This window comes from Melopsittacus undulatus, chromosome 5 (genome assembly GCF_012275295.1).
Source record: "Melopsittacus undulatus isolate bMelUnd1 chromosome 5, bMelUnd1.mat.Z, whole genome shotgun sequence".
NCBI lineage: Eukaryota > Metazoa > Chordata > Aves > Psittaciformes > Psittaculidae > Melopsittacus > Melopsittacus undulatus.
The window spans coordinates 44332144-44359389 of record NC_047531.1 but is presented as its reverse complement, the minus strand read 5'-3'; the positions used below and the strand labels follow the sequence as shown (position 1 = coordinate 44359389).

Below are 27246 nucleotides of genomic sequence, written 5' to 3'. Positions count from 1 at the left end.
AATTAAGCCATGGATTAAGGTTGTGCCAATGCTGTAGTGTGGTGGCACATGTATCAGAGCCAGCTCTTGACCACTCACAGCCCTTGCCTTGTGATCAACCTAGCTGTGCCAACATGCTACTCCCTTCCACTGCCACAGCTCTTCTCCAAAGAGCAGCTGGCACCCACTGAGCTCTGCAGCACTGGATCTATGCATAGTGCATTATACTTCCAATCATCCTGCATTATTTTTTAATAAAAATCTGTCTAAGCAATCAATTCCTTTGCTGAAGGGCAAAGGAAGTTATTATAAGCACTTGTCTTAGCAAGACTTGAAGGCAATAAAACACCAAGTGTCCCGTCCTTAATTCTATGAATTTTCATTCCCCAACTGCCTTTGTTAACTCTTGGCTTGCTAACCCCCAGGCACAGCATGTTCCAGGTTTTTGATGATTGTGGCATGTTTGTTCTACATTATTAGATCTTCCTCCTGGCTTTTTGTGTGTGTGTGTTAACAGCATTAAGCAGAATTTTAAAAGGAAAGGCTGCAGAGCAGAAAATGAGACCATCTTGCTTGCTCAAGAATCCTTTATTTCTGCTGCTCATGTGCTTTGTCTTACATCAGCTATCTTGGCAGGGTATGGTAGGATAAATCCTTTGCAAAGTTATGGTTTTAAGCACTAGTTCAACAGTCAGCATCAGTAGAAGGAAACAGCAGCCTTTCTAAACCTGATACACAATGAAAAGGCTCCAAAATCTTTGCATTGAGTTCACCTCAGCAAGGATATTACTTTGTCCCTGGCCATTTACAAGATACACAGGCATGATTTGTTTTCAGTCTTTCATGAGCTGATTTCATCATCCTGGGATGTACTTAATAAAGTTATGAAGTTACTGCCTCTATGGAAATGTTACAGAACTTATTTTCCCTTCTGCTATTGCACCTATTGGTCTTTCCACACTAGCTTTAGCACCCTGCAGTAGAAGGCAGGTTTGATAGGATCTGTTTCGACACAGAGGTTCAGACTTTTCGCCTTAGAGCAGTAAGTGGATTTTGTTACACAATATGCATTTAACTAAAGGCAGCTCCACAAAACCGCCATTAATCCAGAAGGCAGGTGGTGCTTCACACTTTTCCAGTGCATGGGATTATCTGGCATTCCCTTCTTGAGACACAGGTTATCTGAAAAATTACTTGCTCTCTTGTCTCAGACCCACAACCTAAAGGGTTCATCTTCAGTTGGGTGACTACAGTACAATAGCTGCCCTAAAAGCAGGGTATCTTTTATGGCCACATGTAGGGTACTTGTCAGCCCCAGCAGGCTCCTCTCTGCCATGTTTTGTACTTGAATTCCCCAGGAAGCCCAAACTCACTGATACTGTCCAAGAGAAAAACCCATCAAACTGAAGGAGTATGAACTACTGCACTGCAATAGCCCCTAGGCAATCTCTGAGCACTTTAGCTTTACAAGTAGAAACAGGTCAGTTGCAAATGCTTCCCCAAGGGAATAACAGTAATGTTTAGCTTTGTCAGCAATTTTATTTTTCTTAAAAAGTCAATATTTAAAAATAAGTGAAATAAGAGATTTCCTCCTGTGCACTGCCATATGATTTCTGCTCCCCATGCACCTCTTACAGCAGTCTCTTGCCTAGTTTCCAGAAGGGTTGTGCTATGTGTACTGATCTTGGCTCCCTCCACTGCTACACAGTAGCCACTGCCTGCCTTACACCTGGTGTACACTGCTCCATGGTGTAAAGCAACAGCTCCACAGGGAACCAAACCAACACACCTTGTCCTCAGGCAAAACCCTTCAGAACCAGTTACTCATGCCTGTTAGAGGCTGAAGCTTAGCAGAAGTACTGCAACACAGAGGAAGCTAAATGGGTGGGTTGAAAAAAGCCCTGAGCAGACAGATGTGGAGATAAAGGAAGGATTTTTTTCCCCCGTTGTTTTAAACATCAAACTGAAAATACAGTTGTACAATCACTTTTCAAGAAGTAATACAATGAACATGTTGGAATAACGGAAAGGGCTGGGGAGAAGAGGCAGACACACTTAAGAATTAAGCCTTATTAAATAAAAAATATGCCGTTTTCAAATGAAACACTGATATCAAAACTATGATCTCAACCAAAGGTAGACATCAATTCCCCCAACTCCAACTTTCCTATTCCACACAGTTAAAACTCATGGGCATTTAGACCAACAGTCTTTCTATAGCTTGCTGGACAGACTGGATCTGAGGCTTTAGCTGTGATCCCTCCTTGATGGTGATGGAGCAGGCAATGACAGGCCGGGAAACACCGCATGCCCGGCCCAGGGCTTGCTTGGAGCGCACAAACACATAAGGTACATTCTTGTCCTCGCAGAGAAGAGGGAGGTGCAGGATGATCTCCAAGGGTTCCGCATCGGCTGCCATTACAATGAACTCTGCAATCCCTCGGTTCAGTGTTTTGGTGGCTGTAAAAGAGACTGAAGAGTAAGTCTGGGTCCTTCTGGAAAGCACATGTAGTGACAAATAACTTCAGGAGATGTGGAAATTGTCATGAGCAAGGACACCTAATGCTACCATGAGGACAGGCCAGAGGAAGCTGGCAGCTGTAGGGCCAAGGTGGGTAGTTTAGCCTGGAGAAAAGGGGGCTGAGGTGGGAGCAAGGGGGACATAGCTGCTGTCTTCAACTACTTCAAGGGGACTGCAGAGAAGACAAAGCCTGACTGTCCTCACAAGTGTGCAGTAAAAAGGACAAGTTGCAGACTGCTGCCTGAAGATGATTCTGGCAACATGCTAGAATTTTATATTTACACACACCTCCACGGGGGGTTAAGCCATGGGAAATGGGGCCCAAGAGATTGTTTCTATCCATAGGGATTGCTGTTTTAAAAGTCTAACTAGACAAAACCCTGAGCAGCCTGATCCAACTGTGAAGGCAGCCACTTTCTGTGCAGGCCACACCAGAGGTACCCTCAAACCCAGATCTTATGATTCTGAACTGGCCAAGCATCTGGTAAACCCACTGCCACACACTGAAGTACCCATGACCACATGACACACACCAGGAACACAGCTTGAGCATCTATCATAACTGCATCTATCATAACTGCATATAAGGGCTGAAGAGATTTCAGCTTAGTTCTGTCCCAGAATATTGCTTAAGTGGGACCAGAATATTGCTTAAGCATGACAAAAGGACAAGGAAGGAGACAGACACTTGGAAGAGCCAGACCTATATAAAGTTAGGGGTCCACAGCTAGACAGAAAAGACACTCTTTAGCCACAACTTGCAAAATCCTTGAGACGATTTACAGCACACTTTGCAACACACAGGTCTCACCTTCATTGGCTCCCTTGCGTAGCTGCTTATAGTTGCAGGATTGCTGTACAAGATCCAGTAGCGTTTTGGTAAGCTGTGCATCAGCCAGCGGGTAAGCTTTGGGGTTCACTTCTGCTTCACTCTATAGAAAGGAAAAAGTAAGAGTTACATTAGGAGCAAAAGGGGCCTTTTTCAGAACAACATTACATAGGCATTGCGTCCACCACATATATTGACTACTGGAGTCACATCACTATTCTCCTATGTTGTGTGCATACACTGAAAATCCCACTGCATTTTATTTCTAAAGAGGAATTTCTCTGGGATTCCAAGTTAACAGTGTCTTTATCCGCACAACCAGCTTACACCTTATAAATTAACAGTAGTAAACAATTGCAGGGCAGTCACCAGGCGTTTACTACTACAGATACTATATAAAGTGAAGCATTTCAGTGCACGAATTGAAGAAGCTCGGGCAGGAATGTTAAAGAAATCCCGAGAGCACATACCGGGTTGATTTCTGCCAATTACACGTCTGTTAACACAACATCCATGGCGCAGCGGAAAGACAACGAGGCAACAGGCGGCATTAACGCTCGGCACTGCCAGAACAGCAACCTCTCAGCTCCCACCGCTGCGCCCCAGCGCCCACTGCACAACCCCGGCTGCCGCCCTGCCCGCTCCGGGTGCCCCAGCACCATCAGCCCCCCTCAACTCCTCCGGCTTCCCCCTGCGGGGAAACCCGCACCCAGCCGCGGCCTCCACGTGCTCGCCGCCCGCAGCCGCGGACGCGCCGTCCTTGTCCCCCTCGCCCCAGCTCCCCCGGAGCAGGATGCCAAGGCGGAGGCCGGCGCTGGGCCCCACTCACCATGACCGCGGCCTGGGCGGTGCAGCACGGCGCGGCGCGGCACGATCGCTTCTTTCGGCCAGAGCGCGCGGAGCGGAAGCGGAGCGGTGCCGCCGGAAGCCAGGCGGCCGGGAGGGCGGGGCGAGCGGCAGGGGATCCGCTGTAGCCCGGGTTGTGCCCTGCAGCCGTGAGTGGGGCTGTAACAGCCGGTGCGGCCGGCGGCGCTGCGGAGCCCCGCCGAGACACGCTCAGGACCGCTAACGGGGACCCGCCGGCAGCCGCGGCGCCCTGAGGCGATGGCGGCGGGGTGCGCGCGGCCCGGCGGCGGTCACGGCGCTCGCTGGTCGCTGCCCCTCCGCCCGCCGCTCTGCCTCGCCTGCGCCGTGGAGACCCTGGGTGACGGCAGCGCCTCGGTGGGCAGTGCCCGCCCCGCCGCGGGGCGGTGCTGGCATGGGGCACCCCCTTTCCCCTCAGCAGCCGCCTCTCGGCTGCCCCCGCTCCTGAGCTGAGTCTGAGGGTGGCCAAGTGTTGCCATGGCGCTAGGCCAGCGGTGTCACCGCGGCTCCCGGGCCTGTGGCCCTCTCCTTGTCTCTCTCGGGATGTGGGAGCAGCGGATGGCCCGGCCCAAGCGCTGACGGGTGGTTGTTTCTTGATCCGTAGCTGGTGCGCAAGAGGCACGTCCTCTCCCGTCTCCAAGATGCCCTAGCCTGGCAGGCGCTGGCGGTCATCCAGCTGCTGGCTCCCGACGAGAGGGTCTGTGTTCATCTGATAGGAACACTCTTTGGTAAGAGTTCTGCTGTGGCCTCATGCAGCAGCAGGGAGAAGGCTAAAATCTGTTTCTGTGAATAGGTACATACATGAGAAGCTTCTCCACATTTAGAAGCAAAAAGAACCCAACCCCAAACAAAAAAAAATATTGAGGAACCCAATTCTGTACTTCTACCATTCTGTGTTATGTGTGTTACAATCTGCCTGTGGGAATCTGCCTGTCATTTGGTTTAGAATAGGTTAATTGATGACCTTCTTCCCCAAGGAGCACGGTTGGTGTGTTCATAAAGCTCTTGCAGTTTCCCAAAGCATCTTGACGTTATCTGTAAAGTCTTTCTGAAGAAGAGAGGGAGTGCCTGGTGCATGGCTCTTCCCTGAATGCCCTCCATTCTGGTCTCATGCCTCAGTGTTCTTCTGCTGAGTGGTGGATTACATGAGGATCCACACAGAAATGAAAGTGTGAGCTTAAAAGGGTGTTGCAGGATTTAATATCAAATTAAATGCAAAATATAAACTACATAGCGATTGTTTTGTGCACACCATCACTTCACGTCTGTACGAATCCTGGTAGCAGCAGGACTGCAATAGCTGCTTCCTTCTGCTGGTCAGCCCCACAGCAGAACAGCATTCAACGGCATACCAGAAAATGCCTTTCTAATAACGGTCTCAGTGAGCTTGAGCGTCTCCTGCTGGTTTCTGTTTGCATAGCAGTGCTGTGGAAGCGGTCTTGGAAACGTCCAAAATCCTGATGGAAGAGAAATAACGGTCTAAGTGAAGGAACAGTAAGGAGGAAGAGAAGGGTGGAGGGTATGAATGTGAGTGCCTTCAAAGAGCAAATATACTGGATTCCTTTAATTCCAAGATCTTATTTCTCCATCACAGCTAATTCTTGTTCAGTGGGGAAAGGGACTTACAAAGCCCCTTGCCCTGCCTTGATGCACTGAATAACTCAGTGTTTTCCTGGTTGATTTCCCAGCACAAAATGAGCTGTGTATATTTTGGAAGCAGCTTTGTTAGAACTTTGTGCAGGTTTAGTGTTGCACAAATTTTGATAGAGTGCTGTCTGTGCACATACTCCTGCACAGATATAGAAGGCTTATGGCCAATTCAGTCCTATGCTATATGACCCTAGCATGAAATACCCCAGAAGCTGTGCTTGCATCTCCATCCTCTTGTTTGCTTTTAAATATTAATAATTATTAATATTAATTATCTCTCTCTTTTGCTGTTTAGGGACAGCATTGGGATTTTACTGTACTTGGTGTAACTCCTAGAGCAGTTGGAATCCCCAGTCTAAGCTTGGGGCTATGAACAGTGGTGTGTGTTTTAGACAGAGATGAATTGAACCAAAGTTCATTTGGTGCAAAACCGTAAGAGGGACCCTCAAAGGTTTGACCACTACTGTGGAGGTATTATTAATAGTAAATTCAGGAAAATGCATTTGTTTCTGGAGAGAGAATACTGGGATAAGCACAGGCAGGAAAAGAGGGTTGAGGGAACAGGTGTAGTGTGGAGTGTTATGTATGAGAAGATGGTGAATTTCAGGTAAGCCTGGATTTCATGCAGCTGATTTTGCAATGTTCACTAAAAAATGCTGCATGCAAATCCTTTCCAAAGTGAAAGGAAGTTACTGAGTACAGGGCAGATGAAACAGGGAATAAGTAATTTCATCTGTAGTGTCATAACATTGCTTTAGTTGGTCAAATTTCTGAGAGGTCATGGGGTCTCCGGGGGGAGGTAATTTGATTGGATATGTTGAAACAAGGGATTTGGTGTGGCAAAAGTGGGGATCTGAACCAGATGCCTGATGCTGTAGGTACCTGAAGTTGGAAGGAGCTGGGAGACAGAGTTTCTCACCAGTTGTGGTGTAGTAGAGTGACACAGTGGCTTATTTTAATATACCCAATTTTACACTTTTTTCATACAGATGACTTGTGAAGTGGTGCCTTCACATTCAATTTAGCATTGGAGCAGTTTCCATATGCTTTAAACCTGAAGTTAAAATTTGGTCTCAGGATTTTCAGTGTTGTAGAGGGAGAAGGCTGTTCATGGTAATGCGTATGAATGGAAAATTGAAAGGAAAACTCACAGCTGGGCTCAGACTTCTCTCATTTGGGAGCGTTGTTCCAGAGTATGATTCTGGATATGTGCAGTGAGACGTGGAGATGGTAGCAGCAGTTACGTATTTACTTAGATAGGTGGAGCCATTGACTTCAACTCTAAAGTATATACAAAATTAGCAAGAGAATCTGGTGCCTTCATGCCCGTGTGTTCCTGAGAGTATCCCCCTTCCTCTGACAAAGTCAGGCTGGTGTCATGTGAAGTGGGGAAAACAAAACTTTTTTTTTCTGATTCTGAAAACAATCTGCAGCTTTTTACAAGAAGGCATTATGGCACCAATGATCACCAGCAGGAGTGAGTTCACTGACTGATTGTGGCTTATCTTTTAGGGATGTTGCATACTGTGGAAGACAGCAGTGCCCTGGACCTGTTCATAGAAGGTGAGAGGCAGATGCCACATCTCAGTTGCTGGCAGTTTGTGAAGGAATGCTCTGTCTTGTCTGATAATTATAGTGAAATGCTCGGCTTCTACACAGCTTGAACTAGGAAGCTCATCTATTTTCTATTAACTCAGTAGTGATGAGCAGACTTTTCCAGGGGAGTGTGTGCATGTTTAAATACTTAGCATTTCTCTCATAGGTAGCGTGTGTGCCATGAATTTAGTGTCACATGGGTAACAGTGGTAAGCAATGCTTCATCTTTGGACCTAACTGAAGTCTCGAGTCAAGTGTAAGTCTTCCTGTAGGCTTCAGTGAGCTTTGGGATCTACTGCTTTCTCTTGTGGTTTAACTGTACAGGCTGCAGATCTCCTGTTTGTGAGCAGTCCTTCATTTGAAATCTGAAGGAAATATCTGCAGGGCTGACAGAGGAATCTCTGCAGTCCAGTTTAGCCTCAAGCATCTTTGCTGAGTCTAGTGATATTAGCAATGCAGGGGTTTCCTCCTTTTGTCTTTCCTGGCTGGACACAGGGCTCCTTCCTTCCAGAGGGGTTTCAGTTTTCAGGCACTTACTTGAAATGGTGCAGAACAGGTAAGAAGGCTTTCTGTCATGTTACCAATCTGTTGAGAGCTGGGTGCTCTCAAAGAGAGGTATTTTAACTCAGTGTTAGCTAACTCTCGAAAGTTTTCAGAGATTCTGAGAATTCAGGGCAAGAAAGGGCCCATAAACCGTATATAAATCACTTGTCAAGACATGCCTCTGCTGAGATGCTCTTTAGTTAAAGTAGGTCTTCTAGGTAAACCTCCAGAATTGCCCTGGATACATCAAGGGATGGTGAATCCAGCAGTCTCTAGTATTTCTTTTTATTATACTTTCCTAGAATACACAACAAGAGTGTGTTTTGTAAATGAATTATGCCATGATGACAAGATACATCCAGGAGAGCCTTACCAAATCCTAGGAAATAATGTTCTGCATGGTGTCTCAGTAGGGGGCCTATTGTCAAAACTTTATCTGCTGAACCTTCAGGTGCCCAGGTTCTAAAAACACCAGAAGAGGAACTTAACTTCCTGAACTGGTCCACTTGTATATGTGTGGAGGCAGAGGCAGCTTGCCATCATCAGGCAATTCCCTCCTGATTTAGTTGGGGAAACCCTGGGTAATGTGTAATCAGTGCCTGGTAAACAGAGTTTCTTGTTGCTTCCTCTTATAGAACAGAGCAGGCAGAGTGTTCTTGAAGTTGCAGTGAACCAAGAATAACAGCCTTTTCTTGAGGCTGAGGAGGTGAACAGTACCACAAAGATGACTGGAGCTTTGCTTTCTGGCAAAGGAAATTCTGGGGAGGAATGGCTGGCAGACTGCACTGTTGCCTCAGGGGCAGTAGCAACAGGAGGAGGAGCTCTCAATCTGCATCTAAGCATACTCAGCACTTTCAGTTCTGATGTCTTTTTTGGAAAGAGATGTTTTTAATTTCCACGCTGTAGGAAGTCTGCTCTATTCAATTAACAGTTTGGGGGTTTTTTATACCTTTACTCTGGGGCTTTGTTTCCTTCCCTTCCTGTTTCCTTGCATTTACTTGATATCCTGATGCTCACTTTGTCACTTGCAGTTCATTTCCATGAATGGTTTGTTGTGCAGCTTGAACAGGACTGCTGGAATGTTGCTGCAGGGAGCGTGGCTATCAGAAGCAATAGCAATGGCATTACCCTGTTCTCTCAGCAGCTCTGTGCTCATTTAGTGTCCAAGTTCTTTGCTCACTGGTCTGCTGAAGCTCTGGGGAAGATGGATTGTGAGTGCTCTTGTGTGTGAATTACGGATCCTGTTCTTCTGCCTAGTTCTGGTGCGGCTTGTAGTGGAGCTGAAGTCAGAACAGTACTTTCACTGCATTTTGGATGAAAGCCAGAAAGAGGTCAGTGAAAATGAATTACTTGCCCTTCCTTTTTAGTCCTTCAGAGGTTGAGGAGATAGGAATTAGTGGCTTTGCAAGGCTGTAGCTGCTGCACTTGGATGCAACCTTCTCTGCAGTGGAATGTCCTAGTGCCAGCTCCCCTGCTGTGATTTTGACCACATTGGTGTGTTCTCTGGAGTCGTACTGTTGTTCCTATGATGCTTTGCAGCCACATGACTTCATGACGCTCTTGTAAAGCCATGTGGCTTCCTCAGATACTTCTTTTCCTATCTTACTGTTTCAGTGATATGGGGACCTTTACCAGCCTGTGCCGTGGGTTCTCTTCATTGCTAAGTTTGTGATGGTCCCAAGGGGTACAAAAAATGGGGAAGCAGCAAAAGTGGTTCATCTGCTCATGTAAGAACTGGAGGGGAGAGGAATAAAAGAAACAACAAGCAAGAGATTTCTTGGATTAACTAAAAGATATTTTAGAGACTTAGTGCTGTTTTCAGGGTTTTCCTGTGGCTTATGCTAAGTGGTGAAGAGGACCCAGCTTATGAAAAGATCCTATTCTGGAGAATTATTCATCACCAAGAGCATGCTCATTTGGGTGCATTTCTGTCTTTGGACTCTGTTCTCACAAATGAAGTATCTTTTTTCTCTGTCTCTTCTACAGCTATGCAAAGCAACTACCATGAGAGGCAGCCTGCCCACGTTCACTCTCTTGGGCAAGCTGGCAGATGCCATCCCAGGCTTTGCTGATATACTGGTGGTAGAGCACAGTGAGTAATGTGTCATGCACCACGGCAGAATAATACTCACAGCCCTAATACACATATGCATGCATGAACCCTGTGTGAATTCACAAAGGTCATGCAAGAAGCCTGACCAGAAGTCAGAGTGGTGTTCAGGTCTTCTGGGTTGCAGGTCAATACCTTCACAGCAGGTTTGTCATTGCGCTTTCATCCAGCCTGGAAAAAACAACCTCTGTGAACTGGGGTTTGTGGGTCTGCCTCACAAGCAACATATATATAGCTTTTCTTTCTTTCGTCCAGCCCCTGGGGGTCTGGTGAGTAAAGCTTAGCTGTTTGTGGGAGTAACTGGAATGATGGATACTCATATTGTGGACAGCAAGCTCCTCTAACCATTTATTACTATACCTCTGCTCAGAGGGACAGATTGTGGTAAGCATATCACTTAGTTGTGGCATCATTTATCTGCACACAGTCTGTCCAGTGGGCTTTTGCAAGTCTTCAGAAGAAATAAGTGGGTGCTTTCAAGAAATCAGTTCAATCCTGTGAGTGTTTGCCCTTTCTGTTCCTAACACTAGGTAATTTAGTGGATCATCTGCTGATGGGTTTGGCATACCCAAATGAGGGCATAAAGGCTGCTGTCTGCTACTTGTATGGCAAGCTGTACTCCTCCCCTGTTGGCACAGAACGGCTCTCAGCACACTTTGAAGAAAGGCTGCGTGGTATCTTCTTGAATACCTTGGGGTGTGCACAGACAAAGGAGCTGCAGATCAATTGTTTGGGTAAGGCATTGCTGAGAGAAACTGCAAGATGCAAGGGAATGCTTAGGATGAGGAAGAAATCTTTGGCTGATTTAGATGCTGTGATGTGGATTGTTCCCAAGAGGAGCTTTTTTTGCTGCTCGTCTGAAGCAGTCAATCCTTTATGTTACTCCACAGCAATCAAACAGACCAGACCTGCTGCTGAACTCCCCTGTTGTCCCTCGAGCCTCATGTTTACCTAGCACTGACTAGTTTTCAGTCTCTTCAGAGCATGCGCTGTGGCCTGGCCTGTCTCAGTTTGATGTTTCATCCTAGAAACAGCCCATCCCTCGAAGTTTCTGAATGCAAACACTGTACACAGGCAAGTGGGCTTTGTAGAGCAGTGGAATGGAGTCTAACGAATACAGTCTTCAGATGTGAGGCATCATGTTGTTTAGGTTAGAAAGCTAATGTGGAAGTGGTGCTTTCTTGCATTTATGCTTCCAACTGCACCTATCAACTGTTGCTGGGGAGCACAATTTCAGCCTTTCTGACGTTGCTTGTTTGTAAACCATCCAGGGAATTCAGTTTTCTTGGAGGAGGTAAGCAGGAACTGAATTGCTCCTCAACTCATCTACTCAGCTACTATAAATGGATGATGATTTCCTTTGAAAGTGGATTTCTATAGCTCAGACAACACCCCTTGTGAATTTGTACTGACATGTACTGATGATTTGCATCAGTACCTATAGCAGTGCTCCACACTTTTTATACTGAGGGCTTTTGTGTGTGTGTTGGTATCCTTTAGGTAAACACAGCTGTTTCAGTAAGAGACTGTGGAAGTAGAAGGGGAAGACAAATGTCAGTTCTCTAGGAAGTATTTGAGGGAAAATGTCTAGTTATTGTTGGGTCACTGACTGTAGCTTGGAGAAGAATGCAGGTCAAGAACTCTCCCAAGAAACACTTTAAGAGATGGGTCCTGGAGCACAGAAGATGATGCAAGTAGAATGCTCCTAAGATGGTGTACCAGTGCACATGCAGGTCTCTGAGAAGGAGCAGGGAGCACATCAGACCCAGAAGAAGGCATTACCAACAAAGGCTTGCAAGACATGGGGCTCCTGGCAGTATCTGAGGACACAGTGAGAAGCAGCTCACTAAACTGGAAGTGAGCACCTTTGTTAGGAGTGCAGGAAAGGGGATGAAGTTGGCAACAAGTCTTAGGCTGTAAATACTCCTGTGTTTATATAATCCTTGCTATGCCCTGTATGGTGCTCACTCTTTGTCTCCCTTCTGCAGGTTTGCTAAAGGAGCTGCTGAAATCTGACCATTTTGTATCCATTCTTATGAATAATTCAAAGCCAGAAGAGGAGTCTGAGAACCATGACCTTTTAGAAGGGGAAAATCCATTGCCACTTGTTCTCAAAAAGGTGATGGCTGAAGTAGTAGTGAATTGTCAGTAAATATAAAGACTTTGCTGGCCTGCATTGAGTCTTTATCTGAGGCATTTCAGTATGCTGTTGCCAACACCAGCAACAGAGGCGACAGTGGAAATGGGGACACCTCCACAGATCACCTCATTTTTCGTTCCTGCATGCTGGAGGGGACAAGTTTTACTCACACTTGAGCTCTGATACAGCACTTGCAGTGCCAGCATGACTAAGCATGGGGCAGAGCTATTCCTGCTCATAATATTCTCTGTTGTGGTTCTCATTTTACATTTTTGGAACGTATTTGGTCCAGTGTTTGATCTTGCCTTAGCAAGTTTAAACTGTAAAATACATACCAAAGGAGAGATCTTAGTTTATCTTTTAAGATATAGAGGAAACTGTTTCTTACTCATACCTGCACAGTTGATTTCCGCTCTCATTTTGACTTTTGTTTCCCAACAGCTTTTGTTGACCAGAGATGAGATGTTACAGGCAGCAAGTTCTCACTGTATGGCTGCAGTGCTGGTTCACTCTCCCAGCAGATATGCTCCTGCTTTTATCCATGCTGATGTCCCAGGTGAAGAAATGCCATAGCATCTTATTGTTCATCTGCTAATATCAGGCACTCATTGGCTGTTTGGTTTAGGTTTGGTCCAGCTCCATGGAATCCTCTGATGGCATAATGTGTGTGATGACCATTTTATACCAGTAAAAATGGCTAATGTGGTTTAGGATTAGAAATGGAAAGTAAGTTTTCAACTGAAAATATAGAAGCAGCTGCCAACAGGCAGAACAGAGTTTCCACAACAAGAATTTGATGAGTCCTTCAGGTCAAGGTCCTTCTTGCAGGACCTTAGATACAAGCCAAAACAGACTGGGGTTCCATCATATCCCACTAAATACTGTAAATTTATACAGAATTTGGTCTAGGATTTAGCTTTAGAATGTGGCTTATTATTTCTTTGTAATCCCAAAGGACAGGAATGCTTTCATCTTACAAATTCTTTTGGAGGTGTAAAAGTTCTGTGGAAAAAAAAAAAAGATTACTGCATCTGTGGTAAAGCTTGCTTTGTGACTTTTCATTTGGCCAAAGGCTGGAGCCACAGTTCAGCTCCTGCCTGCTGAGTTTATGCTGGGAAGATGCCTGCCTGCAGGACTTTGCTCTCCAGTCACCTTGCTTTGAAGGCTAGCATACCCCCCAGCTTCCACTCCACTCTCCGTTCCTGCCATTTCATTATACACCCATTTTCCCTGTGGCTGTTGCTATGCTCATGCGTTTCCTCCTCCTTCCTCTGCTCTGTTCTGAGAGCAGCTGTACCAGGGTGTAAGCAGACTGCCTCTTAGCAGGGTGACCTTATTTGCCTGTGTGTCTGTGAGCTTGCAGAATTCCTGTTTGAGTGTCTCTTGTGCAACAGTGAAATTCTCATCTGGTCAGTGTATTGCTGCCTGCTCCTCCTCACTGAAGAGCGCCTTTTCTTCTCAAAGTGTCACACAGTCTATGGTGAGTCATCAGCCTTTCTGACAGAGGGACTGCAGTAATACTGTGGGCATTTGTTGCGCCTCTAGCTGAATTTCAATGCTTTACACACAGTCACAATTTCAAGTCAGGATGGATAAAGGACTGAAAACGAGTGCCTGTCAATCAGACATGTTTGTGATGTCCAGCATAGCTTGAATTTCAACATAGCTGTGAACTGTCCTAATGACAGTTCGGGCAGTTCAAGGCATGCACTTGTTATAATAACCAGTTATCATGACTGACACTACCTGAGTTACTATGAAGTGTTTTGGTGAACATACTAAGAGTAGATATAGGAAGAAAGGCTAAATTCCTTCAGTTCTTCTGGACTTACCTCCAGCAGTGGAGACTGGGGCCTATTACCAGGGAGCTGAGTGAACACTCAGCAGTTTGAGGCAGTTGTTTGTCAGTTGTTCAGAAGAATAATTGTTCAGATCTTCTTATTAAAACTTAATTTTGCTGCCATGCTGTGCTTTGGGGTGTTAAAAGCTCTCTCTGTGACTTCTCTTGAACATGTGCAGGCATTGAATCTCTGATGAGGAGTCTTCAAGATGTCCTGCAGCTGAACAATGCGGAGTTGCACAAACAAGGGCTCCTGCTCTTCACTGAAATCCTGAAGCGGTAAGGGAGTACCCCTGCCAGGCTTGCACCAGCAGAGTGTGGTGCTCTGAAATAGAAGCTGTGATCCTTTTGATTTTTAAGGTTTTCATTTGAGGCCAAATATCTATACCACCAGAGCCTTTGTGTTGCTGAACAAACGCATCTCCCTTATTCTTGTGATGAAGGACCTTATGGTAGTTTCTGAACTTCCCAGCTTGTCCTCTTTGCGCATGCGTCCATGAGGATATCTACCTTTTTCCTGCTACCTTACCAATCTGTGATGAAAGATCTTTCAGCTGTAGCCAGAGCAGGAAGGAAGGCAAGGGAGGTCCAGGTGTATGCAAGCAGGCCAGTTCCTGCTTAGTACATCTCTGTGACAAAACAAAACATGTAAGTTCTATGCCTTCCAGTCTTGTATCATCATATGAGCTAAATTCAAAAAGCAACAACAAATTCTAGGCTGAAATATTAATGTCTTCTGTCACTTTTTTCCTCATGTTTTCTGCTAAGGAATAACATGCCCTAGCTTGTTTTTCTTATATGCTTCCTGTTCTTGCTTCTATGATCTTGTTCCTGTCCTGTCATGCTAGTGAAAGAGTCTTGGTTTTGCCACTTAGTTCCCCCAAGAGAGCCCTTGAGCTGAATTTTTGAAATGTCACAGTCAATTTTGTAGCAAGTGGCAGGGTAAAGAGAGGGAAAAGCAGCAGTGCTAGAACAGTGTGATAATGCCAGTGTGGGATCTGTCAAAAAGAGAAACCAGGATGTGGGAAACACTAATTACAGCATTTGTGCTTGTAAAACAAAGAGAACACTCTGTGCAATTACTCTCATTTTCTAGCACACCCATTCTATCTCTATGAGCTTTGCCTTAGAAATTATGTCTTATTTAAAGCTATCTCATAGTGAGGAAAGGGATCTCATCCTGGAACCTTTTCCTTGCAGCTGAATTCTCTTGGGTAAGTGAACCCCACACTCTGGTGTTGCCGAAGCAGGACATGCTGCTCCCCTTCGCAGTATGTCAGGAGTGGTGGGTAACTGCCCCTTGTCTCTCCCAGCACAACTGGTGTGTCCGACACAGTCTGGGACCCAAAGATGAGAGGTTGCAGGAAACTGCGAGAGTGCTGTCCTTCGCGCTTTTCGCCCAGGCCCCAAAGACATCATAGTGCACCATATTGCAAGTGGGCCTGTGCCTCTTGAGTGAGTCAGCAAGACTCCTCCATCCCTTCCTCCCTGCATGAGTCAGTGAAGGCTTTTTTTCCTGATGTGTTTGACTTCAGAAGGTCAGCTACTAAAGAAAGGAACTACAAAGGATTAATAGAATTACTGTGCAAGTGAAACAATTTGGAAGTTCAGTACATCATTTATGGCTTGGGCCAGAGGGTGCTCCTAGTGCTTGAGTTACTTGCCTTGCCCACCTCACAGCTTTTTCTCACAGCAGAATGTGAGGTGATTGCCAACCTGGGTTGGTTTCCTCCCACTGAGTGACTAAAAAGAGTGGTTCTGCCTCTGCTCACTTTTTACCTTGTAGCTGGGCTAGGAGTATAATTCCTACTGAAGTTTATTTTCCCCTCCCATGGAAGCATGTGCTGTTCCTGGCTTGCTTTGGTCAAGCATAGGATCACAGAATGGTTTGGGTTGGAAAGGACCTTAAGATCATCCAGTTCCAACCCCCCTGCCATGGGCAGGGACACCTTACATGAGACCAAGTTGCTCAAAGCCCCATCCAACCTGACCTCAAACACTGCCAGGGTTGGAGCATTCACCACTTCTTTGGGCAACCTGTTCCTGTGCCTCACCACCCTTACAGTAAAGAACTTCCTTATATCTAACCAGAACTTCCCCTGTTTTAGTTTAAACCCACTACCCCTTGTTCTGTTGCTACAGTCCCTAATGAAGAGTCTCTCTCTGGCATCCTTGTAGGCCCCCTTCAGATACTGGAAGGCTGTGAAAACTGAATAACAGAGAATCCTTTTGCCTCCCAAGTTTTGCTCATTTCATAACGTGCTGTTTTTCTTGCCTCACTTTGTAGATGCCCTCTGGCAGGCTGTTAGTGCCTCTTGTCTGCATGCAGCTGCCTGCCTTCCCCTGCCTTCCGGACTGTACCTGACTTGTCAAAATGAGCAGTCTGCCATTTACACAGCTCTGTCCAATAATGAGATTCATGGCTTGTCATCCCTCCGTATTCTTGTACTGAATGCCCAAAGGTGATGGGCCACAAGATGATCAGATGACCAAAATGCTCACTATGAAGAACTGTCAAAACAGTTGGATTGTGTTTGTTTTCCTGATTACTTTTCAAGTTCATGAAAGTCCCTGTCCTGGCAACATTAGAAGTGCTATGTGCCTGTAAGAGAAGCTGTTTTCATGGCATTGGCCTTGTTCTAGGATGGTGGTGTTTGCTTGTTTACTCAGAAATATGACTTGCCAAATGAACCTGCAAATGCCAGAGCAGATGGCCTCAGCATAAAGTTCTAGCAGAGAGACCACTGTATTTTGCAAAGCCCATTTTTCTTGTGCTTTTGCTGTCAGTGTTTGCTGGTGCAGTCAGTTATCCAGGCTGTAGGATTTTTTCATCTTAGTAGTGCTCCAGGACTGATGAAGTTCACTCTTTGTAGCAAATCCTCTACCTGCTCAAGTTTGAGACATCCTCCTTGAGAGCAGCTGGCTCTGAATACTTGAAAAGCATGGCTGGAACCACACAGCTCAGCTCTTCATTTTATGAAATTGAGGAGAGGACAGTACAGTTACTTAACTCTGACAATGTTCTCTTTGCTTACAGGCAACCAGTGGAAATCAAACTATTCACAAACCGAGGTGTATGTAAAGAAGCCATTGATGTTTTGATGGAGACAGTGAACTGCCCAATGCTGGAGGTGGCACTGGAGGCTGTGAGAGCTGTGACAGCTTTCCTGAGGTAGGCAGGGAAGTGTTTGCAGGCTTTTCTTCAGATAGATCCGTTGATACCATGTTGGTCTCTGCAACTCCCCTGTAGCTGTGTGGGTGAGTGCTCGTCAGTGGGACTTCTGGCTGAGGCAGGCGTGGGTACAGCACCGCTAGCTTCCCACCTGCCTCAAAAGGCTGCCAGGGCAATGGAGCTGGGGTAGGCAGCAAGTGACTGCAGCAAAAAACTAGTGTCCCAGGCAGACCTGTACAGCGGTTGCTGCAGCTTTGTCACTCTGCCCCATCCAGACAGATAAGAGCAAGCATGAGTCTCTGTACAGTCATATGCTTTCTGACTGTAGTGGGAGTGGACAGTGAATGCAGTGAGGGTGTATTTGTGTGCACATATGGGGGAAGGCACTGACCAGATATTATAACCTTAGCATGCTGTGCTGGAGGGAAGTGGCAAAGAGCAGTTATTTCTGCTGGTGTGGCCTTCCCAGGTGGAAGAGTTCCCAGCAGAGAATGTGCATGTTGTCTTTCTGCTTGTTCAGGAAGGACCATCTGAGCTCCCCACCAGTCCCATATGAAGAGCTGCAGAAGCTGCTGGAGGCAGTATTGAAGCGATGTGATGACCTTTGCTCACCCCAGAGTAGCAAGAGACATGCAGTAAGTCAAAACTTGTTGCTTGTTAGTAGGATCAAGCAGGACAGGGATGATCCTCCTACCACATGTAGGAGAGTGAATGCTGTATATGTGTTTCATCCCCTTTACCCTATGGCTATTGGGTTCTCTAGTGTTTCTTTTAATCCTCCTGCCTTAAGATGGTACCAGTTTTTGTCTTTGAAGTAGCTGAAGATGGATGCTGGTGAATGTTGTCTTTCTAAATCAGTGAAGATTAGTGGGGTACCTCTTGAACATGCTGCTGTCTTTATGTGTCCAGTACTACAAAGTCATTCCCTTTCTTCAGGACTCCACCTTGTAGGCTGCATCAGTCAATCTGGGTTTTTTTTTTGGCAATGAACATCTCTTGCTGTGGCTTCAGACCAAGAGGATCATTATATATGCACTGTGATCCCTCCCTCAGTATGGGAGCTGTTAGCCACTCTTTGAACTGCAATTCCTTTTCTGTTTCTGGAACATGTAGTTAATGTGATGTGCTGCTGGGACTTGAGCATTTCTGTGGAGAGCTCCCATTGCAGATGGCTAGTGAAAAGACAAGGGCTGAGCCTCCTTGCTTTCGTTTTAGAGCCATGTAGGTTTAGATTGCATGTCTGCAGTGGCAAAGAGCATCTTGCTGGAGTACCAGAGTTCCACATGTCTGATCTTTAGGCCCAAGTTCTGTTGTACCAGACGTCTTTCTTCTCTACTTGGAGAAGACAGAACTGCTTTCTGCCCATAGGTAGGTGCTGGTCAGGCTGTTTGCACACACCCAATTCTTGATGCCCCATTCAGAATACGGAGTTTCACAGGAAGGAGATTTAGGAAGATAATAAGGATGTCCAGGCTGTCTTTAAAGGAAAAAAAAAGGGAGAAATGATTGTACCTGTACTAAGGTATCTCTGCGTCAAATGGAGAAGGAGTTCTGAATTGCCAGATACCAATATGTAGCTGTGCTATCCTCTGATAGTATTCAAAGAAGACCACCACGACAGGTTAAGGCTTAAAGGCAGATTTTGAGTTCCAGTGCTTCTCAGTTTGGGCAAATGATTAACTCTGATGCTGCAGTTGGCTTCTTGTTGAACTCAGTAGGATGCTGTGTGGGAACAAGAGCTCGTACATGCATAGCTGCTTACAAAACTGAACCAAATTAGAGCACTAAGATTTCAGTGCTGTACAAGGAGAGGAACTGTTCAGTGTTGTCTGAAGAGTAATCGGAAGAAATAAAAATTCTTAAAAATACCAGGTTTTCCCAGAAGGGTTTGAAGCTCCATTAGCTGAGCTATTTATAACTCAGATAAGACCAAACCATGGCAATACAGGCAGTAAACACAAAGCAATGCAGAACTAGTAGCTCTGTAACTACTAACCCCTATGAAGGGCACAGAACTTCTCTAACTCTGCTTTCCCTGGGGAAAACACAGTAGTGAAGAGCAGTTGTGTGAAATCTGTTGTTCCTCCTGCTGCAGGTGTCAGAGAAAAAAGCTGTTTTTTTTCTGACAGTGAACATAAGATTTTCAAGACTTCTCTCCTCTTACAGGGTGATCTCCTGTTTTCAGCATCTCAGAGTCACCCAGCAAACAGAAATCTCAGCAGAGTTTCTCAGAGACAGGGCCAGTTCTTGCTCAACACCCTGCAAAGTTTCAGAAATGCTTGCAGGTGAGGACAAGTCAGTGTAGGTGAGTGGTGTGTGTCCATGTCCATCCATTCTTCTGTCCTTGTAACCTAATGCCTCTGCCCACCCTCACCACTAAAATATCACAGGTGAGTTCGATGCATTGCACTTGTCAATGAAACAATAGAAGGAGGAATATGTAGTGACAGTGAAAAATTTGTGATACCTGTGTGTGTCTCCCAGTAAATTTGTCTGTGACCTTTTATTCCCTGCTTATCTAATGTCTTTGGCCTTTGAGGACCTGCTTGAAAATTAGCCACTGCTACTGACAGCATAAGAGCTGTTGGAAGGTGTGTGTGAAACCATATTCCTGTGTCCTGGGGTATGCAGCCTCACTGCCAGGGGGGATTAACCATTTAACAAATGTGTATCTGCTTCAGATGCTGGCTTTGAATTTGCTCATCTGTTAACTGCCAGTGGGTTTATAGACACCAGCATTTCCTGTGCTGCTGGATGAGAGCTATCTGTCAGCCTTAGCTGCTCAGCAGACAGTGGTACACGAGTTTGTTGTGAGTCTGTTAGGGAAATCTGGCCAACTTAGTGATTTTGCCTTACATGGCTTGACTGAGATAATTCAGTCAGAAGCAGGTGGCACTGTCTGCACTGACCCAGTGTCTTGCGGTACTGTTAGAGGGCTCTTGGGCTCTGTCATGGCTTTTAGGACAGCTGAATAGTCCACTGGCTGATTTTCATGAGGTTTGCTGTATTGTGCTCCAGACAATCTGGCCTGACTGAGAACCTTTAGTCTTGCCACACTAGGGCTTTCCACAGCAGACACTTTCTTCAGAGAAGCTAACCCTTCCTTTCCCAGATTGTACTGTTGTGCAACATTGCTGACTTCTACTGGCTTTGCTCAAGATGTAACTCTACGATTGCCAGATTCCTGTGTTGCTGACCCAATAAGTGTTTGTAGGGTCCTTAATGGTGAAAGTTTTGATGGATATGTAGTATCTCCTGACTTCCTTTACAAAGCGAGGAGGATTCCTCTCTCTGATGTCCACTGTGTGTTTGTAGGTTAGCAGTGGAATTTCAGAGTGACTTCATGGCCCAGGAGAATGCTTTCACTGCCCCTAACTCTGAGAGAAAGGACACGCTAAGCAACTTCTCTGAGTTCCTGTTGAGGATTTGTGACAGTCTGTGCATCCCCATGGTCATGGTAGGCTTTCTTTTGAATCTGATCTATTCATTGGATACCTGGAAAGATGCTTCCAAACATCAAGAATGGGTTGCACAAGTTGGTTTTGGGAGGAAGAGAGCAAGTAGAGTAAACCAAGAACAGGTGTGGCATTGCCCACCTCTCCAGAGCCAAATGTAGCATTACACAGTTCATGCAAAATGAGGGTGTGTGGTCTCAGAGGGTGGAGAAATTCATAGAGCTTCCATGTAGATGGCAGTGTCTTTCCTCAGACTGTACAATCCCCATAACCTGCCTGCCATGCTATCTAATCCATGGCAGCTCTGGATGTTGCAGAAGATGAAGAGTGCCTGAAGTGTTGTTCTCCCTTCTTGCCTGTGTCCCAGAAATCAGTGGCATTTTGCACCTGCACTTTCATTTTCCTGCTTCTTTCCAGGTGTTGATGAGGCTGCTCAGTCTACCCAGCAAGGGCAGTACCTAGCACTGTGCCTCAGTAAGGCCAGGGACACAGTAACTGTGGAGAGTCATGTGTGCTTTTGTGCTCCTTACAGACCTGTCACTAAGACACTTGGAGGAGAGTTGTCAAAACAGTGGGACTCTAGTGGTGGTTCCAAACATAGAGTAACTTTCGCTTGTGCTTTGCCAGAGGTTCAGGTGTACGGACTCTTGCTGTTGTTGGGAGCTTGGAAATGTTTTGATTTGTATTTTCTTAACCAGTCTTTTGAGAGGCAGCTCAGCTGCAGTGCAATTGCTGTTGTCCTCCCTGAAGGGAGCTGCATGTCTCATTTGGCAAAGCTGGAGTCAGTTTGCTGCTTCTTGCACGTTGAACTTGGTTAAAAATTAATGGACTGTGAGAAAATTGTCCAGTGACCTTCTGCAAGAGTGAGTCAAGTTGTTCTGTTCTAAACAGTTAGGTTCTGGACTCTGTAGAGAGCTTAAACACCTGTGTTTGCCACTACCCACTAAAATGCTGAAGCACAGGTATAAAGTGTTCCTGAAGTCAGCTGCACATAAGCATATGTCCTGTGTTGTATGCCACGCTGGAGAATTAGCCATCTGAGCTGTGAAAGCGGTTGCTTCCAGGGCAATATGGGCAGTAATGGCCTGTTTGCCAGCTGGAATCAGGAAGAAGTTTTTTGTTTGATGTAATGTCTTGCAGAGTTAGCAGCATAGCTCATAACATTGGCAGAGGGGAGTGTTAGTTGCTTTGAAATGCTCATGTGTACATGTTGCCAGGCGTTTTGGTAGAACTGTTACTCCATTTCTTTGGGTTTAGAAATCTCACTTTCTGGGCAGGCAGAAAAGCTGCTGTTTTCAGTGTTTCTTGCATACCACGCACCTGATCTTTTCTTCTTTCCACAGAACTACCTGGAAAGGGCTGTCAGCCCATCAGTGATGGAGGTTTTCATCTCAGCACTTAATACCCTCTTTACAGTGGTGCCAAACATGCAGAATAAGTTCTCCAAAAAGCTGGGTATGGGGGTAGTGTGGGATCACGTTCTCTGTGCTGTTAGCTGATGGAACTTACTGCTACTGCATATTACTGAGGCAATGAGCTTAACAAGACTTCATGCGGAGGATTATATTACATGTTTATATGAGTAAGAATAGAGCACACAGTCGTGTTCAGCAGGATGAAGAAGTTATTTGGTCTAGCAATGATGATGGGACAGATTTTATTTTAGATAAATAACTTGTGTCAGCTTCACCCTTCCCTCTGGAATATTCAGAATTGGCTGTTCCTCTAGACAGGGATTATGCTGGAATTGGTAGTTTTTTACTATATAGAAATCCTGTTTACTCTGTGTATTCCTTACTCTTTGCACATCAGAGAACTAATGTAGAGAATTCCTCTATTCTAAATATGTGAAGCTGTCAAATCTTCCCTTTTTCTCCTGAGAAAACAAATGAATCTCAGACACTCCCCTCCAAACCAAACTCAGAGTAGTTTGCTTTGGGAGAGGACACTGAGATGACCTGCCTTGTTCACCAGGTTAGTGTGGAGATGTGTGGGGTTGGTTATGGGATCTGCCTACTTTTTTCCCTTACTGTACACATTCTGTGTCCCTTTGACATTTCTGTCTTGCTTTCTGTCTAGCATCTTCATCCTTCATCCGACTGACACTGGAACTGAAGGCCAGATTTTGCTCTGTACAAAGGTATCGTGATGCATGCGTTTTGAGGAAGTCAAACATTTTCAGGTGGAAAAACAGATCATGCCATATTTAATGCACCTGATTTGGCAAGACAGAAGGCTTAAAGACTCAAGAGTAGTTATATCTTACTGCAAAATGTAACTGGCAACTGACAATGGAAAAGCTGGACGTGGGAGAAGGGAGAAGTAGTTAGATATGGGGCAGGTGGATTCACAGAGTATTGTGAGAATTCTGTGCTCTGTTGTGAGATGAGCAGGTAGAGATAAAGCAGCCTGGCATTGGAGCAATCAGATAAGTGGGTGTCTTGAAAAGAAATAACAGTAGCATCAGTTTCATCTGAGCTCTGGCTTCTCAGGCACATATTACCACTATCATTATGCCTTGTGGTGTGATAATGTATAAGAAATAGGTGGGAGGAGGAAGACTTCAACAGCAGGCATTGCAAAGGGTCATCTGTAACAAAGGCTATGATTTCTAGGTTGAGGAGGACTTAGGGATACTTTTTGTGGGTCTGCAAAGGTGTGTTACCTCCTCTTTCCTATGACTGCACCTTATTAAAGAGTAAACAAAACGCACAGCACCCATAGCCCAGGTTACCACAGTGAAACTTAGAGTGGGTATGTTTGTGCCTTTGAATGGTGTGTGTGGGAAGTGATCGAGGCCTCTGAATATGGTAGTTTGAGGCACTAATGATGGCGTGTTAGAGTGCAAAGCTGATTCATTATGTCCTGTTCTGCAAGGAGATCATTTGAGACAGAAATAATGCCACAGAATCTCCTTCCTGGTGTTTGCCAGTGGAATCAGCTGTAGGAAGCCACCCTCATATACAGCCAGTTCTCTGCAGTGTTTGGGGTCCTGCCCTTGCAGGACTCCCTGTGTATACCAGGTGTGATGATTGTGAGAATACCCCACTATATTCATGTTGTCCCAAGGTGTGTGAACACGTTCACTGCCATCACCATGCATACCTGCCACATCTGTGAGCTGACTGTCCTTTGGGAATCACTCACTTTCCCGGAACCCCAGCTGGCTCCTGGAGTTTTGTTGTGATGGGGCAGGTGCTTGTATGTGATGATTCAGTAAACTGAGGTTCTAGCAGACAGCATGTGAGATTGGAAATACAAAGAAGGCCTTGACATTTCTGTCTCCTGGCCTTCTGCACTGTATTTTTCTGCTCTACTTCACAGTAATCCTGCCTTAAATCAGGCGTGTTCCAGCTTCCTCTGCAGCTTGTGCTTGAGCCTTTACTCTGCCACAGAGAAAGAGAAAACTTCTTCTCAGGAAGGCAAGTTTGGGGAAGGAGACAAATGGCTTCATTTACTCTGAGGCCCTGACACCCTCTCTAGGCAATAGGTACAAAAATAATTAAAATAAAAGGACAAAGAAGAAGGGATGGGAGGACACACATAAGCTCTATTTAGAGGTTGTGGGGTTTTTCCTCCCAAATGTTTTTTAAGCTGGTCCAAAAAGGAGATAACACTCACAGAATGCATTCTCAAGAATTTGGAACCCTGTCTGTTTACATGGTGACATTTATTAGCACAACTGTGCATGGCTTAATTGAAACAATCTCATTTGCCACTTAGTCACCTATATCTGCAAATTTTTCCTCTGTCACACTCTGTAAAGCTTTCCTGTCTGTACTGTAACTTTCCATAATAGGTAAGTCCCAGATAAATGAGATGAAAATTTTCACATTACAAAAGCCACTTTTCTCACTGGCAGTGGTTGGTCACCATACAAGCAGCATCAGCAGAAAGCTGGGAACCTCAAACAGAAACGGCTTTTCATCCTCAAAGCCAGCTCCGTTAAATCAGGTCTCACAACACCTCACGCCAGATCATAGGGGTGTGCTTGCTGTATGCAGGCTGTGGGGCAGGAGGTTGGCTTTGATATTGCTTACATCAGGAGCTTCCCTAATTTAATATTCTTGAGTTAGGGCAGGCAGATGCTTCCATCCCCCTGTTCCACTCTGCTTTGCTGTAAACATTCCTCATTGCTGCCTGCCTTCTCATAGTAGTTTTATTTCTAGAGCAAGACATTTATGAGCTGCTGCAGAAGGGTCTGCCTCAATTAAACTATACCACTGCTGAAAGCCTTCTCCTCCTGGCTGAAACCCCTGAGCCTTTCTCTTTGGATCAGGCTCTTTGCAGCCACCAACACTGCTTTATACTACTCTTATACTTTGCCTACACCCTTGAGGACAGGTGAGCCAAAAGTATACAAGGCTTTGTGGCCATTATATACCATGTATTGGTGAATGAGGCATGTCTAATGTTACTGTTTGCACTCCAATCTCCTTGAATGCAGGTTTGTCCCAGAAGCAGAATTATTTTTAGCCATAAGAAATTTCCTCCTATCAGCACAGGACCATGGAGACTGCCCCCCTCTATACATACTCAGAGCTGCACTTTACCTCCTTGCTGTCTGTCAGGACAAAAGCCAACCACTGGACTTGGTAAAAGATTATTTCATTCCTTCCTCTTGGACTCTTTTTTGGAAACTAAGGTTTCTCCCCACTCCCATCAACCCTCTCAAGGAAAGTATTTTGACATAGGTGGTGAACAGTGAGTGAGTGAAGAGTGTGCAGTGCATCTATACTCTGGAAAGTTAACTGTGAAAAGCCACCAGGGAATCTAGATTTGACTGAATAAACCTGTGTATGTGTGGGAAGTGTAAATGCGTTGGATAGGCTGTGAATTCACATATGGAATATAATAAATTTCATTACTTCAGTCTCCTGAACACATCTACAGCCTCTGCAGAAGGCTTTCTAGTGTTCCCATATGGCTCTTTGCTGATACACAGCTTTGAGAACTGTATAAAGCCTACAAGTTTCTTAGCCTTTATGATGCAAATGGGCTTCACAAAATGATGTTTAACTGATATATTTGATTGTCTACTTAGAAGGCAGTGTGACTGTTTCTCATGGCACTCACATTACTTCAGCTTTTTTGATATTCAGTATCTAGTGATAATTCTGTTCTCTCTCCCCTTTTCCCTCCCACACATTTACCAGAGGTCGTTGTGTACCATAAGGAGGATCTTGGATAATATTCCAGATCTAAGCTTGGTCTACGTCCATTGTCCTCTCTTGCTGAAATTCTTCCTGCGCTACCCTGAACTTATGGGGAGATTTGGACACCAAGTCCTCCAACTCTGGTTTTCCTGGGGAGACTGCAAGCAAACTGGGATTGAAGAAGATGGCTTTGGCATGTCTGATCAGCTGAACAGTGTTAACCCATTACTTCCCATTCTAAAGAGCAATTCCAGCATTTTACTTATTTTACTGGTATGTAACTTTCACAAGGACAGGCTGCCATCCTGGCCCTGATTTAGGTGGGTTTTTTTTTGTTTTTAAAGCTCTCAGTGAAAATGGAAGGAAGGAAATGACCTTAAGATAATTCAGTTCCAACCCCCTGCCATGGGCAGGGACACCTTCCACTAGACCAGATTGGTCAAGGCCCTGTCCAACCTGGGACACGAGGCCAAGGGTTCTGCTACAAGGGACAATGAGTGTATACAGAGACTTCCATCTCCCAGGGAAGCCTGATATGGAAAATGGGTCTTTCTCTGTCATCCATCCACTGTAACAGGAAGGGATCTTTTGAAAGCTGGTTAGGAAGGGATCTGAAGGGTGCTCATGTATGCCGTGAAAAACCTCATTCCTTTCTCTATCCAGATACACAGCTGGGTACTCCAGATGCTTCTGTGGCAGCCTTTCAAGAAGCTGTTTTGCTAGTTTGGGAGAAATTGTTTTACTACTGATAGATAAGAAAGATATGAGGAACAAAGAACTTTGAAAAAGCAGCATGGAGAGAGCAGGTCTTGAGGGCATGGCTTTCTGTTTGCTGGGGGTTTAATCTTGTTTGGTTTCAACTGGAGAGTCTTGTCAGAGATTTTTCCACAACACCTGAGTTTCCAGGGCTGCAAACAACACATTTTATTGCTCTTTAAATGTAAAATAAAAATCTTGGGGAAGGAAAAATTATTCAGTGCAAGGAAAAAAGGGGCCTTGAAGTAGCAGGGCTTGTGTGTTTGTTGGCATAATGAGTTCTGTTAACCTATGTAATCATGACAATCTAGGTGCTGATGGCTGTTTAGAGACCTCCTCTCACTCCCACCTCTCCCACCTGCCCTGTCACCAATTCCTATCAGTGGCCACCTACCCCACAACTGTTCAGCCATTTACACAGTAAATACTTGCTGACGTTTCCACACGGGAGCATGAGATTTGCCTGGAAGGACAAAAGCAAAGAGCTGTGATGTTTCTTCTCCAGCCTTTTAGAGAAATTAAAACTATATATAGTGTGAATAGAAGCCCATGTCAGCAGGCAGTGAAGAAACAAGGTTTGATTCTGAGTGGGCACCCATCAGGCATGACAGGCTGGCACATATTTGTTATGACCA

At 45.4% G+C, this 27246-nt stretch overlaps 2 protein-coding genes across 2 annotated transcripts in view; one reads left to right on the top strand and one right to left on the bottom strand.

The window, feature by feature from the left end:
• Window positions 1-548: 548 nt before the first annotated feature.
• On the bottom strand, window positions 549-4449 carry SNU13 (small nuclear ribonucleoprotein 13). Its single transcript, XM_034063199.1, has 3 exons — window positions 4159-4449; window positions 3312-3432; window positions 549-2439 (listed from the first exon to the last, which is right to left on the bottom strand). Exons 1-3 carry the CDS (start codon window positions 4159-4161, stop codon window positions 2177-2179), a joined length of 387 nt encoding a protein of 128 aa, XP_033919090.1. The 5' UTR covers window positions 4162-4449; the 3' UTR covers window positions 549-2176.
• A 442-nt stretch (window positions 4450-4891) lies between these two features.
• Window positions 4892-27246, top strand: part of LOC101870170 (coiled-coil domain-containing protein 134) — a 44910-nt gene continuing 22555 nt past the window's right edge. The window contains exons 1-19 of the mRNA XM_034063198.1: window positions 4892-4921; window positions 7356-7406; window positions 9240-9313; window positions 9969-10074; window positions 10623-10826; window positions 12081-12211; window positions 12674-12788; window positions 13596-13712; window positions 14252-14351; window positions 17110-17244; window positions 17765-17879; window positions 19411-19529; window positions 20560-20701; window positions 22043-22154; window positions 22779-22839; window positions 24024-24121; window positions 24869-25043; window positions 25147-25294; window positions 25856-26128. Of these exons, the coding sequence (XP_033919089.1) occupies window positions 7358-7406; window positions 9240-9313; window positions 9969-10074; window positions 10623-10826; window positions 12081-12211; window positions 12674-12788; window positions 13596-13712; window positions 14252-14351; window positions 17110-17244; window positions 17765-17879; window positions 19411-19529; window positions 20560-20701; window positions 22043-22154; window positions 22779-22839; window positions 24024-24121; window positions 24869-25043; window positions 25147-25294; window positions 25856-26128 (2274 nt within the window). The 5' untranslated portion in view covers window positions 4892-4921; window positions 7356-7357. The remainder of the gene's footprint in view (window positions 4922-7355; window positions 7407-9239; window positions 9314-9968; window positions 10075-10622; window positions 10827-12080; window positions 12212-12673; window positions 12789-13595; window positions 13713-14251; window positions 14352-17109; window positions 17245-17764; window positions 17880-19410; window positions 19530-20559; window positions 20702-22042; window positions 22155-22778; window positions 22840-24023; window positions 24122-24868; window positions 25044-25146; window positions 25295-25855; window positions 26129-27246) is intronic.